Source organism: Tursiops truncatus, chromosome 6, assembly GCF_011762595.2.
Source record: "Tursiops truncatus isolate mTurTru1 chromosome 6, mTurTru1.mat.Y, whole genome shotgun sequence".
Lineage (NCBI taxonomy): Eukaryota > Metazoa > Chordata > Mammalia > Artiodactyla > Delphinidae > Tursiops > Tursiops truncatus.
Window position 1 is genome coordinate 19,594,720 of NC_047039.1, and position 25,241 is coordinate 19,619,960.

At 38.4% G+C, this 25,241-nt stretch overlaps 1 protein-coding gene across 1 annotated transcript in view; it reads right to left on the reverse strand.

Moving 5' to 3' along the window:
* Positions 1-25,241, reverse strand: part of LOC101332834 (contactin-associated protein-like 3) — a 141,467-nt gene that overhangs the window by 82,438 nt on the left and 33,788 nt on the right. Inside the window, exons 2-5 of the mRNA XM_033859253.1 lie at positions 16,680-16,827; positions 3,926-4,129; positions 2,781-2,956; positions 1,570-1,713 (exon numbers count right to left, since the gene is read on the reverse strand). Of these exons, the coding sequence (XP_033715144.1) occupies positions 1,570-1,713; positions 2,781-2,956; positions 3,926-4,129; positions 16,680-16,827 (672 nt within the window). The remainder of the gene's footprint in view (positions 1-1,569; positions 1,714-2,780; positions 2,957-3,925; positions 4,130-16,679; positions 16,828-25,241) is intronic.

A 25,241-nucleotide genomic window follows, 5' to 3' on the forward strand; every position in this document is an offset into this window, starting at 1 on the left:
TAGTTCATGTTCCTTGAGCTGGCAAGAGTCTAACAGATGTGGAACATGTGGCTGCCTGAGATGTAATGGAAGGGCTCTATCATACTTTGCTGGTGGGAAGTGTCATGTTATAGCTTTTTGAAAGGCAATCCAACAACATTTACTAAAATTTAAAACTGTTTCAAACTTTCAACCAAGAAATTCTACTTTCCGAACTTTGTCCCATCAAAATGAAAGCCCCCAGTATCTGAAAACACATGTGTAATTGTGAGCTTATAGTTGTAAAAAAGTAGAGATAAAGCAGATGCCTTGGGTAGGAAATGACTAAATAAATAATGGTACACTTTCATAATGGAAAGTGACGTAGAAATTCTAACGTGGAACTATTCCTGATAATTGAAAAGAATTCTTACAAGGTATAGTTGAATTAGAAAATCAAGATGGAGAAAAGCTTATTTAAAATGATTTTTTTTAAACAATGCCAAATGTGGAGGCATATAAATTCATAAATACATGTGTGAGTATGAGTGTACTTATCTATACAGGATTCCTTTATAGATCAGTATAATATTACGGACCAAAGAAGGAAGGACAAATGCTAGCTTAGTAACGTCTCAGCTTGATGGAGGGACTAGCCATGTGGAAAGAAGGGAGAAAGAAGGAAGAGGAAACCAATCAAAGAGAAAGACATGGACTTCCCTGGTGGTGCAGTGGTTAAGAATCCGCTTGCCAATGCAGCGGACATGGGTTTGATCCCTGGTCCGGTAAGATCCCACATGCTGTGGAGCAACTAAGCTCGTGTGCCACAACTACTAAGCCTGCACTCTAGAGCCCGAAAGTCATGACTGCTGAGCTCACGTGCCACAACTACTAAAGCCCACATGCTCCGCAACAAGAGAAGCCACTGCAATGAGAAGCCCGTGCACCGCAACGAAGAGTAGCCCCCACTCTCGGCAACTAGAGAAAATCTGCATGTCAGGAAGAAAGACCCAATGCAGCCAAAAGTAAATGCATAAATTAATTAACTAAAAAAAAAAAAGACTCTGCATTAAAAAGCTTTATATGATTGTACTTTAACATCTTTGTGAAAGTATTCATCTGTTTCCATACCTATATAAAAATTAAACCAAACATGAACGAAAAAGTACAGTAGGCTCTCTTTATGCCAGGATCTGCATCCTCGTATTCAACCAACCAGGAAAATATTTAGAAAAAATATTCCAGAAAGGTCCAAAAAGCAAAACTTGAGTTTGCCCTGCACCAGCAACTATTCACATATCATTTGCATTGTATTTACAACTATTTATATGCCATTTACATTGTATTAGGTACTATAAGTAATCTAGAGTCAATTTAAAGTATATGGGAGGATGTGCCTAGGTTATATGCAAATGCTGTGCTATTTTATACAAGGGACTTGAGCATTCTTGGATTACTCCAATCGGGGGGTCCTGGAACCAATCCCCCAAGGATACCTGTACATATGATTTGTACCTTCCCTGCCTTCAGAAGAGGTATATTTCAAAGCTGAATCAATCCAAAAAAATTACAGCTCCCTTTTCTCTTGAACTTGCATATAGACTTTCTTACCATGATGAGGACCTGTGGTTTGTGTTTCTTGGACAAATCAATGATATCCACCCCATTATAACAGAGATTTTCAAAGCAGCCATGAAAGTTTTTATGTGGGAAAGCCACTGATTTTCTATGTCGAGGAATCCCTCCGAAGCTGATCTTAGAAAGAAAAAAATGACATAAATAATATTGTTTAATGATTTTCTGAGTATCTGCCTAAACATGTATGATTAGCAGGTACAGTGACAATTGTCTCAAATCTATTTGGCATTATTTTACCTTATCATGTTAATTTCAAATGAAGCTTCATATGCAGATATACCAATGTTTTATTTATTACATTTAGATAAATAAGTTAAATATCCTTCTTACAATTTGCTGCTCATATGGCTCTGTGTCATTTTTGTTGATGAAGAATGCTGCATCTTTATGTCCATGGTAAATCTTGATTTGTGTGACAATGCAGCCTACTGTGATGATATTCTACTTTATAAACCAGCCTGTAGGATCCTGGTCTTTGCCATGACTCTGATAGGTTAGAATAATAAAGCCATTGATAACATCTTTCAAAACCAGAATCTCCAGCTGGTCTTTGCTGCTGAGGACACTCATACCAAATGAATGATGAAATCTGGCTTGCTGAGAGATGCACTGAGCAGAACTGGCAGAACAAATGCTGCATTTCAGTGTAGGTTAGACACCCATAGGCAACATGCTGCAAATATTGTTAGGCCTTTAAAAATCCCAAGAAACAGTATTCTGAGTTGTGTGCATTTGGCTTTCTGGTCACTTAAAAAATCAGGTTGGAATAGACGGTGATTACTTCTCCAAGTTATCCTAGGTAGCTATTCCTGTTTAGGATTGCCCTAAAACACAGAAATCTCCAAGGTAATATTCCCAGCCAAACACCAGATGGAATACAGAAGAACAGTGCAAACAACTGCATTTAAAAATGTTCCTTGTTTTATTGGTAGCTCTTCAGGTATAGATTTCCTAAACTTAATGACTATTTACTCTCATGTGAAGACTAACATCTGTAAGGGATAAAATGTCTCAATAGCTCAAGCATGCGTCTCCCACTGTGCAATTATCACCCATAGGGAATATTTTACCAGAATTCTGAATTACCAGGAAAGGGAATTTCTCTATGTAGTAGTATTTTCTCTAGAAGTTTACTTTGCATTTAAGTGATAAAATCTGTAATACTTAAAAAGTCATTTTCACACCTTATAATCAAGATCCACATAGCTGGACTCTCCCTTTGCCCGAAAATGATGAGTGTGCGTGTCCACGGTGAAGTTGACATCTGTATCGAGGAGCTCAATGAGGACAGAATGCCAGTGCTGGTCATCCAGCAGGCTGCCCAGCATAAGGGCATCAGGGGAGGGCAGGTTAGCATCTCCTGAAAAGAGAGGAAGGGTAAAGGCACTGTTCCATCCAGTTCAATACCAAGATTTCTACAATATTTTGAAGTTCAGCACTTCTCACAACAGTTACACTTTCCTGACATCATTTTATCCCATGAACTGGTCAGCTGCTTTTATCTTAGTCCTAAATACAATCTTCTTTTGATCTTGAGTAACATATTCTATCTTACTTGTTTTATTATTATTATGCACTGAATTTTCATTTTTCTTGAAAATATTTTCTTCCTAGGACCTCATTCATAAGACTACTTCAAAAATTTATGATAAGCCACTCTTGTCTTTATCATATTATCAGGTTATTTACTGAGCATCTGCTACTGATCTTATACAATTATCAAGCTATAAAACTTTTTACATAAAGGCGTACTCAAGATACACACATGTTGTTCTTAGTATAACTCAGTTGTAGGTGACCGTGTTTCCATTTGCCTGGACAGTTCTGGTCTTCAGAGTAATTATTTATAGGGTCTGCTTTCTTTCTTAAAAGATTTTTTTTTTTTAATTTAAAGAAAAGCAGACTGCCACATGCAGTGGCTCATTTGGTTGTGACTGGAGTCTTGGAAGCTTGACTACCCTATGTTCTCTTACAAATGGATCTTGAGAGCTTGTTTGGAGGTTCTAGCAGGGGAGCACAGCTACTCGTATAGCCTTGACTGAAGAACGGTCCTTCTCTATCGGGGAAGGTCGTCCTCTTCGACCGAGCCCACAACTTTGGGAGGGATGCACATGGAGCAGTGAGGGTGGAAGGGAACACCTGCCTAGACAGCCAGATCAGCCAAATCAACCCTGGCAATCAATGGGGTGACAGGTGTCACAGCCAGATCGCCCTCACATCCAAAAGGATTCTGGTTTTAAATTAACTACTTAACTGTGAAAAAATTCATTATAAAAAGATACTTTTGTCTAAATAGTATTTCCAAAAACACCACCTTGTAGTTTTTTACCTGAATTAAGGAATAAGATGAGTTTTCCTTTAACTAACTCCAGGGTGATATGTTTACCATTTGGTCCTTCTCTGTGGAGTAGAATCCCATTGTTCTCTCTGGTTTTAAATTTCAAAGAAATAACTTCTTTTGTTGGATTCATGGATTTCTGATTAAATGTGTACAGCAAGGAACTTTTCCCATCAAAATGAACCATCTCAGATCCTACAGTGGAAGACATTAAAAACCGGTCTAAGTATAATGTGGTCTCATTAGTGCATTGAAATGTGTAAGTCAACATACACATACACATACATAGCATATCTCTGGTTTGTTTAATGCAGGGGAAAAAATCTCTACTGCTAATTTTCTCTTGATACTGGTAGTTGATATATCTAAACTCCACTCTTAACCTTTTCTGACATTGTCCCCAAAATGTATCATCTAGAAATACTCTCATTGAATAATTCTAATTGCTCCTGTCTTTTATTGGCCTATTTTCATCCTGTAAATAATAAAGATCAGGAAAAAAGCTGAAGTCCATCTCCCTTGAATAAAGTCTCCTTGCATGTTTAACAATCATTCAACATTTCTGTTTTTCTGAAAAGTTATAATAGTTCTCACACACTGGTAAGAGGTAAAATACCAGTGTCACTCAATGTAAATGGCTTAATTGTTTCTGAACAAGCAGCATTGACTTTTAACAATTTCCACATAAGCAGTCACTTTGATATACTTTTGTCTGTCCATAAAAGACACACATAAAGACACCAGACATACTAAATACTACCCTAAACTCATATTAAAATGTCTTCAGTTAACAGGATGTATTTTTCTCCCAACATTTCGGCCCAGTGACAGCACAAAAGGGCACACCTATTTTGTGTTGTACCCTAAGCATACTATGAAAATTGTTCTGCTGCAGCAGGCCATTGCTACACTGCTGCCATGTTCTTTCGACTTTCTGACAGTGTCCTATCTTTCCAACTATCAAGGTCACTTGCACTCAGTTTATATTAAGTAGTTATATTTTATCATTAGTATAAAAAAGACAGTGAAACCAACTGAAGACAGAACAAGATACACACAAAGTCATTTCTATTACCCAGAAAAATGTCATATTTTTCCTATTTCACAAGTAAAAAGAAAAGACATAATTGTTCTTTAATTAATAATACATTTGTGTCATAAATAAAGGTCTAAGAGAAAGCCAATAACATATGAAGCTGACGTCTTTCAAGCCAATGATAGGATGTTGTTTATTTAATTTCACAAAAAGTTGTGACTAATGTATACTTGGACCTGCATTTTATTGAGATTAACTAAAATATTTCCAGAAAACACTTTATGTTCACAACTTAGAAGAATCATCCATTTTATGCAGCTACCTTTTGAAAATTCAGAAGTTTGATTCACATACATAGTGTAAAATATATAAACACTGCACTCTGTCTATAAGTTGTGTAAGCAAATAATTATTCTTCATTGCATAATTAAATAAACATGCCTGATAAAAACATAACTCTGTCAAATTCAAATGATGTCCCTTAGAGTATTAGATGACAAACTAATGAAAACTTGATAATAAAGAATTTAAATGCTTTCACATTTTTGCAGTACAGTTTATGTGCCACTGAAAGGCAATGATAATAATTAAGGCTTATTATTGCAGCTAGCTAATACATTTTTTTCCATAAATGATTTTGCCAGGGTTATTTTGATCGAATAATTTTTGTCCTCATCTTCCCTGTTGCTGTTTTGCTTTGTAATAGTAATATTGATCTTCTTGGGATCAGAATCTCCTGGAGTGTTTGTTAAACACAGATTGCTGGGCACCATCTCAGAGTCTCTGTCTAACCAGGATTGGGGTGGGACCTGAGAATTTGCATTTCTAACAAGTCCCCTAGTGATGTTGATACTGCCTGTCTGTGACTATATTTTGAGAACCACTGCTCTAAGGCACCTAAATTATATTTCCTGGAATATTCCCCTCAAGCAAAATGGAGTAGTGAAAAATTTATTAGGTGATAGAAACGCAAAAGAATGGCCTTAAAAAAACTCTTTTGTCCTAATGTTTTGATTTTCCTTCTAATGTGATCACTAACACTTGTACCTAGAACAATTAACCACATGTGAGTCATCCAATTATATCTTATGAGGCAGATTCAACATGTATTTTGACAGATTTTTTTATAAGCCTCAAGTGACTAAATTATAATATAGATAGGTAGCCAACTGAGTAAAGCAAAACCACTTAAAAATAATGTACTTTGTAACAGTTCTGAGATTTTAACTAAAATCTTAAATGATAATAAACTTAAGCTCAATTCAAGACGTTTAATAGAGATAGATAAAATTCAGGAATTGCTTTTGGAAGTCCGGAATGTTAAGCTTCCCATATCCCTCTGCAGCCTGTTATTGTACAGTCCCAGGAGCTAATTTTTAAAGATTTGTTGAAAAACGAGCTTAAAAACCAAGAGTAGGTGGCAGAGAGCACATGTGCCTGCAAAGCCTAAAGTATTTGCTGGCCAGTCCTTTACAGAAGAAGTTTGCCATCCCCCAATCTGCAGAACCATCCAGTGATGGTTGCTGTGCTTGGTTTCTGATTGTTAAGCAGTAAGAATGAGCTCACAACCAGACATTCTGCAATCTTTCTATGATTGAAAAATCGAAAACCCTATTTTATATAGGAAATCACAAATTTCATTTTTTTTTTGACTTTTGTGTTGCATAATACATTACACTTTGTGGCTATTCTGGAATATATATTTTATAAGGTAAAGAATAGGTCAATACTTCAGATCCTGGTTATATATTTTTTGTATAATATTAAAGATTGGTTTCTATATAGACAGTCTTCCATAGCTTCAAATTCTACTTTGGCAAGCATTTTGCTTTGGCGTAATATCGTTTTGTTATTAAAAGACCATTTTCTTTCCATCCTCCCTCTCCCCCAACCCCAACCCAATTTGCATCCATTCCACAAGTACAGTTTTATTTTCAGTTGATATTGATGTAGCACCTTCTATGTATCACAAACTCTGCTGGATGCTGGGATAAAACATGGCCAGACATGGCCCAGCCTTCCTGGAGCTGATGGTTCTTCCCTCACTTTCTCACTTCTACTGTCGTGAAAAAACACATTGCACCTGTGATATCCTAGTGTCTTATTGTGGGTTGCTAGGAAACTACAGTGACAAGGAAATAGCTTACAGCCTAGGATGGAAGTAGGAGAAAGAAAGGCTCTTCTCTAGTGAAAATGTTTGAAAAGAATGCAAAATATCAAGGTAATCTAGGTATCGTATCATCATACAATACCCTTCACGTAAAATTTACACAGAGTCATCGGGAAGTAGCCAACAATGCTTCAAAAAATGGGCTACACTGTTAATCAAGAAGCCCTCCAGTTAAGCCCACACAATAAATAAGAATATGCATTATCACAAGATGATTTCTAACAGGAATGTTTAGATTGGAAAGTCAATTATAGGCCTCATCATAGAGAATCCATTTTATAAAATGTCATTTACTAACAAATGTTCATAAAGTAACCCGAATATCTGAAAACAAATTGGCAAGTCAGTAAATACAATTTTTAAAAAATTAGCACTATTTTACTCAAACATGATTTGTAAAAGCAATAGATTAAAAAGTGTAAATTAAAAAAATATACTCATATTTTGCGATAGAGAGTATTTTGCTCAGTAGGTCATCAGCAGTGAGCTCTCCAAGTGTGGATGAGGGAGAGCCCCAGGTGGCCCCCCTTGAGTTTTTAATCTCCACTGAGTAGAGGCTTCCTTGACCCTCATATCATTGACCACAGAGTGACCTAGAGAAGCCAACTTTCAAATCTCAGAGGTCACTGGTAATGAATGCTAAGGTGACCTTGTTTCTAATGGTCCACTAGCATGAGATTTTTGCTATTGGACTGTTGTAAGAACAAATAAAATTGTATATGTCCATAAATAATCCACCATACTTATTTGAATGAAACCACCAAAATAATGCATTAAACTACCACTTAGCATCATACTTAACTTTTATAAGAAGCCCTCATGAAAAATGTTTTTGTATGTAATTCAACTATTTAAATAATTGGGGTATTTGACACAGAAGCCACTTATTATGCACTGAAATAGGAAGTGATAGTTTCCCCTATTGTAAGTGTACAGAACCTACATTCTAAAAAAGAGTAGGAGGAAATGTGATACTTAGCTGAAAGTAGAAAATGTTTTTCCAGTTTTACATGATTTTAATTTATAATCATTAGTTTTATTAACTGAGGCTATATTTTGATAACCACATCACTAACAATATTATTAAAGTAAACCCCACATATACTTGCCAGTTAGGGAAGGAAATCTATTTTACCAGTAGTGAGACTAAATTTGTGCTGATATATTTACAGCCTCTGGATCTGTTCCCACAAAGAGCCCTTCATAACACAGAGTAGTAGCTCAGAGAAAGGACTGTGGAATTGTCCTATAAGGTTTTGAATACTGGTTCTATAGTGGAAAACTTACTTAACCTCTCTGTGCCTCAGTTTCCTCAACTGTAAAAGGATAAAGAAGTCTCTCCCACACAGCACTAATATGATTACTAAACAACTTAATATCTATACAGTGTGTAGAGCAGTGCCTGAAACATGGCAAGTCCACAATGGGCATTAGCTACATGATTATTGTTAGAGCAGTGGGCAAAGAAAAGGAGGTGCAACAACAGTTAAAACTGCATTGATGACTTCTGCTTCTGACCAAGATGGAGTAACAGGGGCCAGATTTACTCTCTCACTTGAAGCAACCCAAAAAAAAGAAAAGAAGAAAAGAAGGAAATAACATAAACAATAGTTTTCAAGATATTTGACTTCAAGCAATAAAGGAGAGTGATGTTGCAGAGAAGAGAGACAGACAAGATAAGCCCTACAACTCCTTGGGGCACTGCATTAGAGAGTTTCCATCTCACAGAGCAGGAAGGAGAAACTGGGGCAAAGCCCAGTAGATTCCCTGAGTAGAGGAGACAGAGTCAAGAGGCTGGTAAGAACAAAGCACCTGAAGTCCATAGGCAGAGGTTGGAGAGGAAAGAGATGAACAGAGAGAACACTGGTGATCTGCAACACACCCCTCTTGAGCTTTCAGCAAAGCACTGATCAGTGCATGCAAGCAAGTAAGGAAACTCATCAATGCTGGGAAAAGAACCATCTGAAAGGATTAATTGGGAAATAGTGCTAACATGCACATGGGGTTGGGAATAGTGCCCATTCATATCATCCAGACTGGAAACCTCATAGTTCACTGTCCTTGGTTAGAGTACTCAGAAGGTTCTTACCTCAGTAGTGAGCCCTAGACTAAACACTGCTCTGGTGTGAGCGAACAAATTTTAAAAGCAAGAACTAAAAGGATCAAATCCCCTTCAATTCAATGTTTCCTGAACAAAGTTCAAGCATATAAGAATACAAAAATATCCAATACACTAAAATTCCAAATGTCTGGCATTTAATCGAAAATTTCCAGGCATACAAAAAAGTTGGAAAGTATGACTCATGTTGAGGAAAAAAAATCAATTGAAACTTATACAGAATTGACACAGATTATTATTAGCAAAGAAAGACAATAAGGTAGTTATTATAACAGCCATCCATATGTTCAAAAAGTCAAATAGATACACAAAAGATACTAAAATTTGAAAATTTCAATGTCTGAGATGAAAAAATACACTGTATGGGATTACTGGCAGGTTAAACACTGCAGAAGAAGAAATCAGTGAACTTGAAGACAGCAATAGAAATATTCTAAGGAATTAAAAGGGAAAAATAATAATTTAAGAAAATAAATAAAACATCAGTGAGGTGTGTGACAAAACAAAATCAAGTAACCTAATATGTGCTTTAACTCATATATGTGGTAATCGAGTCCTTTAAGAAGAAGAGACGGGGGAGGTTAGAGAAAATATTTTAAGAAACAATGACTGAAACTTTCCAAATCTGATGAAAACTATACAACCACCGATCCAAATAGCCTAAGGAACTCCAAACACAAGAAACAGAATAAAACAAAACCAAAGAACACCAGAAACAAATTGCTCAAAACCTTAAAAGCAGCTAGAGAAAAACAGATATGTCACACTCATAGAAACATAGACACAGATGGCTGTAAATTTCTCACCAGAAGAAAAGCAAGTGAAAAAACAGCAGAGCAGTATTTTGAAAGTACTAAATGGAAAAATGTCACCCTAGAATTCTATATTGAGTGAAAATAATTTACAAAAATGAAGGTGAAATAACAACTTTTTTCAGACATACAAAATTTGAATGAATTTCTCACCAGCAGATCCACACTACAAGCAATATTAAAGGAAGTCTTTGAGGCAGAAGGAAAAGGATACTGGAAATATGGATTAATACAAAGGAATGAAGAATACCAGATTTACAAGGAAGTTATCATGTAGATTTTAAATGTCTTTTAAAAATAATTGAAAGGGTGAGACTTCTAAATGGCTGAGTGAGAAGCCTGGCAAATCCTACCTCTCAAAAGCAATGATAAAACTTGAAAAAAAATGTTAAGGATAACAACTAAAGGACACTGGAAACTGACCACAGACATATAACAGATCTAGAAGCATATATTCAAGAAAATCTACTGAACCTCAATAAGGACAGTGGGAATCTGTGTTCTTTCAGCTAGAGGCTGCTCCACCTCCAGCCCCTCGGCACTGAACTTCTACTGTGCTTCTAGGGCTGCGGAGCCAAGCACATGGAAAATTCCTTCACAAGGGACACTGTCAACAACAGCTATCTCCGTGACAAGCAATAAGGGAAGGCCAACATTGCAGCCAGCCTGAGAGTTCAATGCTGTTGGTGGTAAAGCACTGATAGGCTGACCAGCCAGACACTTAACAAATTTAGAGGAATTTGGAGGAATCAAATTTGTACCAGCGGTCAGGGAACACATCCCTGAGGAAGAGATATTTAAGTGGAGACCTGAATGATGGGATGTGGACAGACAGGTGAAAAACTTGGGAAGAAGTATTTCAAGCCAAGTAAACCACTTACGCAAAGAAAAGAGTTTGTTGGGGAGTCTTGAGTTGCATTATGTGGGTGAGTTGAGTTGGAGAGATTTGAAACGACTTAGGGTATAATTTGGAGATAGCATATTCAGAATTTGATATTCTTTAGATGTGTAGGGACACATGTGTCAAAGGTGACTCCCATGTGTCTAGTGTAAGTTCCTGTGAATGATGGAATCATTAGCCAAGACAAGGAAAACTAGAAGAAGAATAGGTTAAGGGGTGGGGTGAGTCAGGTCAAGAAAGAAATTTGAAACTCATTAAGTTTTATGTACTTGTGAAAGAACAATGTTCCTGATAAGAGATTGATTCCGTTTTCTTAATAATTGGTCCTATTGTCCAACTCTGAGGTTTTTCAAACATCACAGGTCATTTCAGGATTAAAATTCTGGTAGCAAATTATAACATTTTAAGTGCCTAGAAGTTATTCCTTTAGACTAATTTAGTTACTATAACCCACTTTGTTTTGCTGCACTTTATTAGATGTGTATTGGTATGTCTTTCAATATTTACTTTCAGCAAAAGCCTTAGATGTATTCCTTTAGATGCAATAATTTGGGAGGTGATTAAAAATAAATCAGTGAGTAATTGTGTAATAACTTTAATTGAAATTAAATAAATTAACATAGCACTAAACAAATGTCTAGTATGTAACAAATTACATACAAAAATATGAGAGGCTGTTCTGTTTCATATGATTTTAGGGTTAATATTATTTTAACTTTAATATTTTTCTATTTAATATCAGATAAAACCATAAGGCTATATTATCAAAGTTTAGCAAAATTTATCGTGTTTACCCTTAGATAAAAATCTATCTTCTATTTATACTTGAACATAAATTGAGAATGAGAAACCTATGCCCAAGTTTGGCTGGTCTACAAAACATAGACATTTCCCCTCACCTGCACTGGCTCCCTAGCACCTGGAGGACAGAAATTGTGCCTTACTCATTTTATTCAGCTGGGGGCCTTGAATGGGGTAAAAGCTCTGTAAACATGTATTGAATTGACTGACACTTTTTCTAATTGAGTTTGAGTATTTTCTACTGTTGCCATAATTGGAATGGATGATACAGATCAGTGTTCTCTCATATGACTAAAGACCATTATTAACTTCCCGAGTTTTTCTTTGTCATGGTGACTATTTCTCCTTTCATCCTATGTTCTTCTGTTCCTATTAATGCATTTTCTAAACTGAAATCTACTTAGAGCAGAACCAGTACTGAACAGAAGGAAGTTCCATATGCAGACTTTTCTCTTGATATTCTCCCTAAATATTTCAAAATACACATTATTTTTATAGAATGTTAACAACAGGTTTATAAATATTGACACATGTTGATGTTGTTATATAAAACCTACATGTTTTTCACTGCAACAGTCTATGTATTCTTTTTTTTTTATTGGAGTATAATTGCTTTACAAAGTTGTATTAGTTTCTGCTGTACAATGAAGGGAATCAGCTATATGTATACATATATCCTCTCCCTCTTGGACCTCCCTCCCCACCCCCATCCCATCCATCTAGGTCATTACAGAGCACCGAGCTGAGCTCCCTGTGCTATACAGCAGGTTTCCACTATCTATCTGTTTTACACATGGTAGTGTATTTATGTCAAACCTAATCTCCCAGTTCATCCCACCCTCACTTTCCCTCCCTGTGTCCACACATCTGTTCTCTACGTCTGTGTGTCTATTCTTGCTCTTCAAAGAGGTTCATCTGTACCACTTTTCTAGATTCCACATATATGCATTAATATGCGATATTTGTTTTTCTCTTTCTTACTTACTTCACTCTGTATGACAGACTCTAGGTCCATCCACATCTCTACAAATGACCCAATTCCATTCCTTTTTATGACTGAGTAATATTCCATTGTATATATGTACCACATCTTCTTTATCCATTCATCTGTCAGTGGACATTTAGGTTGTTTCCATGTCCTGGCTATTGTAAATAGTGCTGCAATGAACACTGGGGTACATGTGACTTTTTGAATTATGGTTTTCTCAGGGTATATGCCCAGTAGTGGGATTGCTGGATCATATGGCAGTTCTATTTTTAGTTTTTTAAGGAACCTCCATACTGTTCTCCACAGTGGCTGTATCAATTTACATTCCCACCAACAGTACAAGAGGGTTCCCTTCTCTCCACACTGTCTCCAGCATTCATTGTTTGTAGATTTTTTGATGATGGCCATTCTGACCAGTGTGAAGTGATACCTTATTGTAGTTTTGATTTGCATTTCTCTAATTATTAGTGATGTTGAACATCTTTCCATGTGCCTCTTGGCCATCTGTAAGACTTCCTTGGAGAAATGTTGAGTTCTTACGCCCATTTTTGGATTAGGTTGTTTGTTTTTTTGATATTGAGCTGCCTGGGCTGTTTGTATATTTTGGAGATTAATCCTTTGTCTGTTACTTAGTTTGCAAATATCTTCTCCCATTCTGAGGGTTGTCTTTTGGTCTTGTTTATGGTTTCCTTTGCTGTGCAAAAGCTTTTAAGTTTAATTAGGCCCCATTTGCTCATTTTTGTTTTTATTTTCATTACTCTAGGATGTGGGTCAAAAAAGATCTTGCTGTGATTTATGTATTCTTTTAAATAAACACAAGATTTTAAAACAGGCAATTATATGTTCTATTCCCTTCTTCTATTCCCTCTTAACCAATTTGATTTTCAATGCCTGATTTGACACAGGACTACAGTGCCACATGGATGACTTGTAGATCCCCATGGGGCTTACCATTCTGTACCTATCTAGTCCAGGTTTCTAATAATTTATGCACTCTTTCTCTCCTTTCTTCCCTATTCCTTTCCTGTCTTCCTTCCTTCCCTCTCGTATTCAAACAATAAACACAATGATAAACATAAAATTACATTACAGTAGTGGGGCTAATACAACACAATATGACAAGGAACACTTGAGAATGACACAGAGCATGAACATGGGGAGACAAATTAGATGGCAGAAAAGAAGGGACAGAAGAGACCCAAAAGATGACTAACAACCTCGTTAAAGAAATGAGGGTAGAACTGGGGATGATTATCCAGATGTGTGGGGCTTCAGATACCTGTGTCAAGGATGTCAACTTGGAATTGGTCAGACAGTATGTAAATGTTGTTGAAAACTTAAGAAAGTGGATGAAAACTCAAAAAGAAACCCTTTTAGAGTGGAATACGAAGGCTAGAATAAGTACATAGGGAATGCTGACATTGGATGGAGGGGACTGCTAGAGAGGGGCAGGGCAATGGAAAGGGAGGAACCCCATGCCAGACACTAGCCTTGGTATGCAGGTCAGCAGGGACTCTAAGAAGACCCCATGCACTCCATTTCTACTCTAGAAATGGGGGAAGGGCTTTTCAGTTAGTGAAAATATATATGCCAAGCCAAGAAGCCATGAAAATCTGCAATTTTTACAGGAATAGTAAATATCATTGTAAATGGAATGTAAAAAGATGAAACTGAAAAGAGAAGTTGCATATAAGAGACATTAAATGCCAAGATAAGCAATTTGGACATTCTCTCACTATCAACAGAGCAGTGGAAATACACATCAAAAAAGATAATAATTATCACTTTGAGCTGTAAACCATATCACACTAAATTACTGCGAAAAATAAAAATGCAAAGTGCTACACTTGAGTAATTATTAATAATAAGAATGAAGACAAAACAGAGCCACTACTATTGAGGAATGTATTTTGTGTTGTTTTACAAATAGTGGTGATTATTTTCTGTTTGCATTTTTATGCTAGGAGTCCCTTATGCCCAACAGCTCGTGTTTGTTGAATTTAGGATGCATGCAGGTTCCATGACAGCTGCACAGCCAACTGACCCTTCAGGGGACCAGATCTTCCTGGTACCGACCTCTAACCCAAGAAAGTAGAGTAATATCTCCTCACGAAGAACGTCAAGTTAACGGCAAATCCCCATCGAAGAGCATGTTCTGCTTTGAAGTCAGTAAACCTCAAGTTGTTTCCAGAGTAATGGGAGAAGGAGATGTTAATTTCATGGGATCAAAGAGAAACTCTAAATATCAGGTGTCCTAGCCATTGCAGCAGTGAGCACACCAACAGATCCCAGAAACAAAAGGATGAAGGTTAATGATCAATGGAAAGAGGGAAAATAGATTCACAGCAATGCAACACCATCTATGCTAAATGTTCCATGGACTCATAAATACTAGAGAGCAGAGGTGGGGTTAGGAAGCAGAGCCAAAGTGGAACAGGTCATTAGGAAGGGGTATGAAACAGAGGCTGAAGGTGACCCTTGAGTATGGGATGGGTGGCTTGGTGAGACTCACCTCCAGAACCACCCATTGTCTGTTGGGTTACCAAAGTGGAAATGATATCACTGCTATTCAACAACTCATGTCCACCCCCATCCCTGTACCATGAGAACACTAAATTCCTGCTCCCACAATTTATATATGCTGTTTCTTCCTACAAGCACCATCTCTGCCTCCTGTCTCACTGCCCATGCCCTCTGCTTTGAAAATCGACTGCTGGAAATGTTCCTTTTCCCACCCAACTGACTGAATGCTCTATTCACCATGCCCCATGTTCATGTTACAATATTTTATATTTGTTTTGTACAATTTTATGACTTCTCATAAAATCCTGACAAAGAAATAAATAATTTTAGAAGCGTCCCCCACATCCAATACAGTTCTCTGCAAATAAATAAATTCATATATGACAAGTGAGGGAATAAAGAAATCAATGTCTGAATAGTATGGTAGTTATGAAAACAAAATTAGGAAAAAAGACAGTTTTAAATCTTAGATTCAATACGTAATAGCTCCAGCGAACTTCTTAATTTCTTCAAGGTTCAGTTTCTTCTTTCTCTGAAGCAGTGAGATTACTACTATACTGAATTCATTTGGTTGGTGTGGGAGATGAATGAGAAAATGTCTGTAGGAGGTAGGATCTGACACATTAAATATCCTGTATACGGTAGATCTTATGGTTACACTTTTCTGCAAAGTTAATGCTCTGATCAGGTACAGAATGAGGTGTGACCAAAACCCCAAGATGTTCCCATCCAATGTATTCTTTGGGTTATTCTCCAGTTTTCTAGAATATTGTTTTTTAAATTAATTTTTTCATTTTGTGTTAATTTAAGAAATACCAATATATTCTGGACCTTCAAAATGGCAGCTGTAGAGTTGATCCCCTATATATTTCACTGAATGCTTTTATGCCCATGTTTATGCTCACATTGGCTGCCAGTTCTTTTATTTTTATCATCAGTGGGGAAGAGGGAAGACATAATACATAAATGATGTTCAAAAGAAGGTTCCACAGTGATGCAAGTAGAGGGAAAAGTGAGTCATCATGGGGAACAAGGAACACGAGGACACCTGCACTCACCTGAATTCCCACAGGAGGATCATCCCAGTGTCAGAAGACAGCACCATCACTCACAATAAGTAACTGCTCTTGATTTGAACTTTGTTCATTTTATGAACTGCCTGCTATGAAACAGATATTCTGCTAAGCTCTGCGAAGCTAAGATTCTAAGGCTCATTTCAGGTCCTCCTCTGAATTCAACCTTAAAATAACTATAATATTATCAAGACTTTCCATAAACCCAGTTCTACACGCACAGGTATTTAAAAGGTTGAAGAAGTCAAGTTCAGTTTTCCATTTGGTGTTTAGAACACATCACTCTGTCATCGATTTCCATCAGGGAATAAACACCACTTACTGTATGCACATCCGTACACTTCAATCCTCATCCCAATCCTGCCCTTGGGATTCCAGGTTAAGGGGAGGAAGCGCAGGAATCTGGCTTCGAAGGGAGGCTGGAGTCTGTAGTGCACCACGCTGTCTGCATTTGTGTTTCCTGGAAAACCCTGGGAGAAAATGGAGAAAGGCGTCAATGTGTCTGCAGAATATCGTCTTCCTGTTGTCACTGCACATGCTAATGAGCAATCAATGGTTCATTTTGTTAATATGCAAATGATGCTTGCTTTTGAGAAACTCTGCTAACATTTAAGAGGGATGTGACAACCTCTCTTCAATGCCTGGATTAGTGACCATCATCTAAATTTTCCTTATTTGCAGGGTAGTTTAAGTTTCAATGGCAAAATTAAAGCAGCTGTAAACCTGCTACTTTTGAAGGCTTGCTTTTAGAAAGTTACTCATCCCCTAAATCATTTCCTAGCCTCCAAGCAGTCAAGACACTCACAAGCAACCTCACATCCAGGACAATCAAGCACGCTGGGAACCTGCAGGTTTTGCGATAAGAATCCTAGATCCAAAAATTTGAGTGCTGGGAGGGAAACTGATCAGTGTTCTAGTTCAAAACCCGTAAGTTATAAATACAAAACTCAAGCCTGAGAAAATGAAAAGATTCTGTGGAGGCAGGACAGCTATTATCCAGCATGGCCAGGACAAGATCCTGGGGCTTCGGATTTCAATCCCTGTGTTCATTGTGTGTTGTCAGGCTGCCCCAAGTCATCAGCATTTAGGGGGTGCTTGGGAGAAACACATCAATGCCACCTGCTACAAGACAGAGGTGTGCTTTCTTAGCCACAGTCATCTGGCTTCATGCTAGAAGGGGTCAGCATGAGAGCAAAGGAACTTGTTATAAGGAGTGTGACTTCTTTTTCATGGTGTTCTTTTTAATGTAAGTATCAGCAAGAAGGGAAAACAAAGAATGCATGATGTTGTTGTACATATAGCATCTTAACAGAAAACGTTGTCCCATCTAAGACCTGACCAGTTTAAGCTCTGAAAACAGAGTAAGGGCTCTCAGGTATGGGTCTCTTCTGAAATCTACTGTCAAATGTAAAAACTATCTAAATTTCACCAATTTTTTGGAACCCACAGTGAAAACATAAAATGTATATTTTGGGATGGGTCACCTTCAAGTTCTGCACTCTTTGATTTCACAAATTTTTATTATCCAGAAGTCAAAGGTGTTCACATAATAGTTCTCCATTATAAATAAATGGAGAAATATAAATAGTTCTCCGTAATAAAATGAGGGAACAAAAGGGGTCGATGCTTTCTCATGCTCACTTGCACTAGAGGTACAAACCCACCTACCTGCCATGCAGTTAATACAAACAGCCAGATATAATTATGCAGCCCAGGAGCAAGACTCTTTAGTTCTACCAAAAATGATGCTTGCCTAGTTATTTAGCTTTGTGAAATGCTGAGCCAGGTTTAACAACCAGACCAAACAAAGCCAGTAATCAAGTTTGTGAATCATGACCACCCGGGAGATTTCCTTGGTATAAATAGATGGAACTAAAAAAACCCAGAAAACTCAAATGTAATGAGAGTGCATGTCCCAGACATTATAAAGAAAGTCGTTAGATTATAAGCCTATAAAATTCCTTACACTAACTCATCAAAATTCCAGGATAGAGTCTTGTTCCTACTTTACACATGAAAATGCTGACTTCCCCAAGGTCACAGAGGTAACAAGATGGAGAAGGATTTTGTGGAAGCTGGTTGCCACAGGTTAACTCTGCATAGGACTGCCTAGGCCACTGTTGAAACTCTGAACCTAGAGTAGAGCTTCTGAGGAAGCACTGGTGGCTCTTCGCTTCCATGGAGGACTTTTCTTCCTATTCCTATGAGCTTCATGTTTTCACTTGTTAGAACAAAGCAAGAGTGGGCCTTTGTTCCCAACATTCTATGCTCAGCCTGCACATTTATGTCTGTTCTAGAAACACCAAAGCAAAATTATATAATCCAAATAATAGATTATGCCACATTTTTAAAAGATAAACATTAGCTTAGTAAAAACTATGAGATTATTTCAGCAATAAGCCCCAAATGTCTGAGTGGCATGCTAGTAGAGATCCCTTCTACTCCAAACTCATTTCATTTAAATTTCTGTATCTTTAAAGAAATGTATCATTTATTTATATTCAAAGGAACTATATAGGACAAAAATAATGTAATTTCTTGAAATTAGAATTAATTAAGATAATCACATAGGTATACATGTATGTATACATAGGTACATACATTTCAAATATTTGATTGTGATTAAAATCACATATAATGAATGTTTTGTGTGCAGATCTCAGAAGTTGTAAAGAGTGTGTTCTTAATCTCCTCTATTCGTATACTATTAACATCGATTATTCTCACCTGAAATATTTCTTGACGCGTACTCTGTCTCAGAAAACAAAGAGTATTCTGTATTAAATTTCATTAAAACAACAAGAGAAATTCCTTTTGCTGTAGGGCATTGTCATCACACCAAGCTGAAGTACAGTTTTCAGAGTTTGTATTCAATAAACAAAATACTTCAGAAAGAAGTAATAATATACAAGGAAAATAAAACAATTTAAGTAGCACTCCTAGGAAATAATTTCATTATGTAGTTTATCCTGAGGTTTACAAGTTTTGTCAGCTACTAAAATAAATATCAATTTTACTTCTTACCTTGAATTACAACCTTAGAATTGCAGCAAATGTAGGAGGCAATGTTCCTCTCCTGACTGTTTATCTGGATGTCTTGGACATTGAACCTTGGATTCAAGACGGGATGCAGAGTCTGACAGATGAGCTCTCTCTACCAAATGCACCAGTAATAACCAAAACACCAGCCACAGCCACAATCACAGCACCCACCACTCCTGGAGCATTTACCTCCAGGTGCGCAGTGCGTGGGTTACATTTCAGACATTATCTCACTTAATTAGTACTCATCTTTAAAGTAGGTTTTACCAAACTGGTTTTGTACACAAGGGAACTGTGACTTGCAGCAGATATTACCAGCTTAAGGCCACGCCCTAGGCAGTGGTGGAGATGGGAAAATGCTGCTTATACCCACATCACCCTGGGGTCCAGTGTAAAGACAGGGAGTGGACATTCTTGAATTCTTCTTTGGAGCACAGAGGCAGTGAAAAGAGCTTACCTGATATTGGCACAACGATTGTGAACACTTGAAAGAAAAGATGATGTAGGTCAACGATTTCACTTTCATTGAACAAGAGAAATGAGTGAGTGCCTCCATGGTGGTGTTTCATTCATTAACCAAGAAGTTTGTTTTAACGCGTGAAAAAATGAAGCTCGTAGGAACAGGAAGAAAAGTCCTCCATGGAAGCGAAGAGCCACCAGCGCTTCCTCAGCAGCCCTACTCTAGGTTCAGAGTTTCAACAGTGGCCTAGGCAGTCCTATGCAGAGTTAACCTGTGGCAAACAGCTTCCACAAAATCCTTCTCCATCTTGTTACCTCTGTGACCTTGGGTAAGTCAGCATTTTCATGTGTAAAGTAGGAACAAGACTCTCTATCCTGGAATTTTGATGAGTTAGTGTAAGGAATTTTATAGGCTTATAATCTAACCATTTCCTTTATAGCATTCCTCTGTTAGCTATTACAGAATTAAAAAAGCAAACCAACAAAACTCTTTCCACTATTGATCACCAGAACCACTTTAGCTTGATGTAGACTCAATAGTCAATAGCTTAAGGACATCCCAACTGAACGTTTTATCCACTATTAAGAACAAACATTGTTTGATAAAGTTTTCAGTTTCTACAAGCATGTTTTTTTTTTTGCGGTACACGGGCCTCTCACTGCTGTGGCCGCTCCCATTGTGGAGCACAGGCTCCGGACACGCAGGCTCAGCGGCCATGGCTCACGGGCCCAGCCGCTCCACGGCATGTGGGATCCTTCCGGACCGGGGCACGAACCCATGTCCCCCACATCGGCAGGTGGACTCCCAACCACTGCGCCACCAGGGAAGCCCTACAAGCATGTTTTTTAGCTACGTGCGAAAGTGACTAGAGTCTGTGGCTTGTGGTCCACTCACATGCTATAAACGTATTTCCAAAATAATTTATTTAGAAATTGATGATGCTGGGCTTCCCTGGTGGCGCAGTGGTTAAGAATCAGCCTGTCAATGCAGGAGACACGGGTTCGAGCCCTGGTCTGGGGAGATCCCACATGCCGCGGAGCAACGAAGTCCGTGAGCCACAACTGCTGAGCCTGCGCGTCTGGAGCCTGTGCTCCACAGCAAGAGAGGCCGCGATAGTCAGAGGCCCGCGCGCCACGATGAAGAGCGGCCCCCACTTGCCGCAACTAGAGAAAGCCCTCGCACAGAAACGAAGACCCAACACAGCCACAAATAAATAAATAAATAGCAAATTAGCATCATACTTAATTCTGAATATTAAAAAAAAAAAGAAATTGAGGATGCTTCTGAAAAGCTGCCAAGTCCTCATTTAGCTTGTTTAGCCATCACATCAGTGGCATCTAAACAATCATGAGAAAGGATCGGTACGAGGCTCGTGTAGGGCCATGGTTTCTGGTGTAATGTTGAGTCATCACAATGCTGTACTGAACGACCTTCAGGATGCCTATAATGCATTTATCAGTTTAAGGTTGAAGTATTTGTGACTTAAGAAAGACTTTCACATCAATTCTTTACTTCAGTATGTGAGAGGCACTGCTTATAGCAATAGGTCTCAATGCATTAAAAATAAATGAGGATTGTCTCTACTCTCTGTCACCAGGAAATCAGGGATTCATAATTCAAGCACACTGTTAAGAGTATTTTACCACCTCTGAGGTAAGGGGTAGGATGTTGTTGGGATTCAAAAGGCACACAGAAATCCCCAAGTTCTAATTCTGGCCTTTTTAATTGCTGGACCGTGAAGATCTTAGACAAAACATTTTACCTTCCCAACTCTCAGCTTCTTCATGAGTAATGTGGGAACAGTAATAAGTATTATTGTTAAAAATAGTAATACTCTGTTCCTGTTATTTCCAGAGGTTCACAGACCATGAAAAAGTATACTAAAATTACTTCCTATAATCAGACAATGAAAAAGTTGTACTAAATTGCTTTAAAGCAAATGGTCTTGTTAATTATTTTTAATATTTTCTTGAACTGCAAAATACTACAACATTTATACATGAATAAAATTGAGGAAAGTATCCTTTCACTTTAGTTTTATCGAGTGAACTAAAAATTCAGTAACACGGTTTGTGATGCCAAATATGTGACCTTGTTACAGGGAAGAATCAAATCTGACTACATGTTGAATCTGCTTCTTTTACTTTAACCTTTGCTTCCTGTTGCTTTTGTTCACTAAAAGGATATTGTCTATACATAATGGCCTGCCTCGGGGAACCCTGCCCCTCTGCCTGAATGTTAAACCAAAGTGCCTTTGTTCAGGGAAACATCTGGACTCTGTCCACCTGTGGATGGCTGCAAGAAAGAAGAAATTAACACATCCCCTCCCCGAGGCCGGCCATTCCAGGGGATATTTGCAGAACTTATGGCCTTTTTACTTTACTTCCTCATCTCCTCCCCCTCTCTGTGCTATATAAGAAACTGGCATCCAAACCCCGGTAAGATGGTTATTTTGAGACTTTAGTCTGCCATCTTCTCTGTCTGCTGGCTTTCCGAATAAAGTCGTATTCTTTCCCTCAATACGTCATCTCTGATTTATTGGCCTGGTGTGCAGTGAGCAGAATGAACTTGGACTCGGTAACAACCTCAGTTTATCCAGATGCGGGTGCTTTGTACCAGGTGAACACTAAAGTTTTCCCTTGTGTAGATAAGTTTACCTCAACACGTTCCAGAAGGTAAAAGAATAATCTCTCCTTCGGCTTGATTAATGTAAGCAAACATCTACCTAAAGTGCACTTAAAATATTTGCTTTCCAGACATTTATGTAATATATTCTGCCATGAAAATCTCAAGTTGTGGTCAATGTGTTGGAAAAAGTATGCACTTAACCAGTATTGCCAGTTTTGGTTTATGGCCTCTTGGTGGAAGCAAATCATGAGAGTCAAAAGCAGAGACAACCATCTCTGTGTGTCCCACCACCTTCTCCTACAGCAAGAGGGAACCCACCTGCCCCATGGCTGAGCACAACTACACCACACAGGAACTCATAGCGCCTGGCCCTGAAATAATCCAAAACCCAGGGCCAATGCAGATATGTGAAACTGGGTCCTAAATGCTGCTTTTAATTGACATGCTTTTGTTATCTGTATTGTTTAGACAGCTGCAACGTAAGAAATATTATTAAAATCAAGTATTTTTCAAACACGTTGCTAAAGTTATAGGCTTTTACTTTTTTTTTTTTCCCCTCCTGCTTGAAATATTATTAATCTAGGATGGAAGACAGCTCACCCTTCCTATGCAGCAAAAGTACAGCTCAAGTTTCTCAATACTCTTTCCTTCCCAATCTTTCTAAATGATCAGGAAGAAAACATTTTAGAAGACATATGGGAACATATCTTTTGCTGGCAAAGATGTTGAAAACAGAGAAAAAGTCAGAAAAAAGTTACGTCCGATGACATCAAGACCATATTTTGAAATTGTTACCGACCAGGGTTCTTGGCGTCCTTAAACTATAAAAATTGATCAAAGGCCAGACAAGAAATTCAGGCAAGGCTTTATTGGGGCCCCTGCTGCAGCAGGGCAGAGCGCGAACAAATAACAGGTTCCTTTGTTTGCTTGCTCCCTAAGGGGGGGCGAGCTTGTTCCTTATATGGCAGTGGTCCCCAAACCTTTTTGGCACCAGGGACCAGTTTCATGGAAGACCATTTTTCCATGGGTCGGCAGGGGGTGGGGTGGGGGGATGTTTCAGGTGGTAATGTGAGCGATGGGGGGCAGCAGATGAAGCTTTACTTGCTCCTCTGCCACTCACCTCCTGCTGTGCAGCCTGATTCCTAACAGGCTGAGGCCTTGGGGGTGGGGACCCCTGTTATATGGCATGAGGGTAGGGGTGTGTCCAGGGGTCGGGCCAGAAGGGTGGCTTAGGTGGTTTGCCCACCCCTTAGGTGGTGTTGTGTGCAGGGGGCACATGCAGTACCCTGCTTTTGCTCTGGGCTCTTCAAAAGTGGCAGTTGGGTTTTTTGGTCTCTTTGTATCTTTTGTCCAGAATTTGCCCCCAATGAGATGCACATAGTTACTTTTAGTTCTATATAGTTTCTTTGTATTTTGTTGCTCGAGGAGAGGTGTGTCGAGGTGCAAGCACTGCAGCACTGCAGCAAAGGGCTCCAGGTCCCAGCAAAGGGTCCCAGGTCCCAGCCTGTCTCAAAATCAATATATGGCTGTTGAAAACAATACTAGAACACTGCAAATAAAAGTATGTTATTTGATACATGGCACAAATTGAGTTCTGACAAATGAATTGGCTTCTAAACTTCAAGCGTAACACAAAAGAAGAAAATGAAGTATGGTTAGTGTTATAAGGAGTGCCTCAAATGAGTGTTGGGTAGTGGGCATATTCTATTAGCAGCTTCAAGGAATTAAATAAATTAATGAAATTAAAGGAATTAAAGTATTTAACTGTGAGTCTAGACTGTTTTAGGAATACTGGGAGAATAGCACTAACCCAGTGGCCTCCTGTATATGTTGAAAATAGTAATATGCAAATTGGGTGATTTGTACAAAATTTAGGAAGATTTCTCATTAAGAAGTTCCATTGACTTAAGGTGATACCAATATGTGTTTAGTTCAACATTAAACTACTTCAAATGGTAGGGAATTCCTTTAACCTACAGTTATGTTGAAGCCCTAACCCCAATTACCTCAGAATGTGACTGTATTTGAAGACAGGGTCTTTAAAGAGGTGATTAAGGTAAAAGGAGGCCATTAGGGTGGGTCCTAATCCAATCTGACTGGTGTTCTTATTAGAAGAGGAAATCTGGACACAGAGAGGCACCAGGGAAGTGTGCACACAGAGGAAAGACCATGTGAGGACACAGCAAGAAGACAGTCATTTGTCAGCCAGGGAGAGAGGCCTCAGAAGAATCTAACCCTGCCAACACCTCGATCTGGGACTTCTAGCCACCAGAACTGTGAGAAAATACATTTCTGTTGTTTAACCATCTGAATGTGGCATTTTGTTACTGCAGCTCGAGGAAAATAATACTCTTAGCTTCTGGATTGGCCTGTGGTGGCCTTGCTGAGTGACTTGGATCAGTGAGTCCCTTATGGCTCTAAAGAGCCACAATCCATTATACTCATGACCCTCAGGGTCTCACAAGGTTTGTATGCTAGGTGGGTGCCACGTTTGCTACCGCTCTCTAAGTCTGCCTTATTTCCAAAGTAGTTTAAATTTCTCCTCAGACCATCACTGACCAGTCTAGTTCTGGCAAGCAGAAGGCACTCTCAGTGGCATTGTTGAAATTCAGGAGTTTTTCAAGTTTAATTGTGTCTGCCAGTTGAATTCCCGGAAGAGTATGTGGCTGAGAAGGACAATGATGGTGACTCCTAGCTAACTCAGACCATCCTTAACCACATTCCACACTGTCCGTGCCTAACAGACACTTGTTA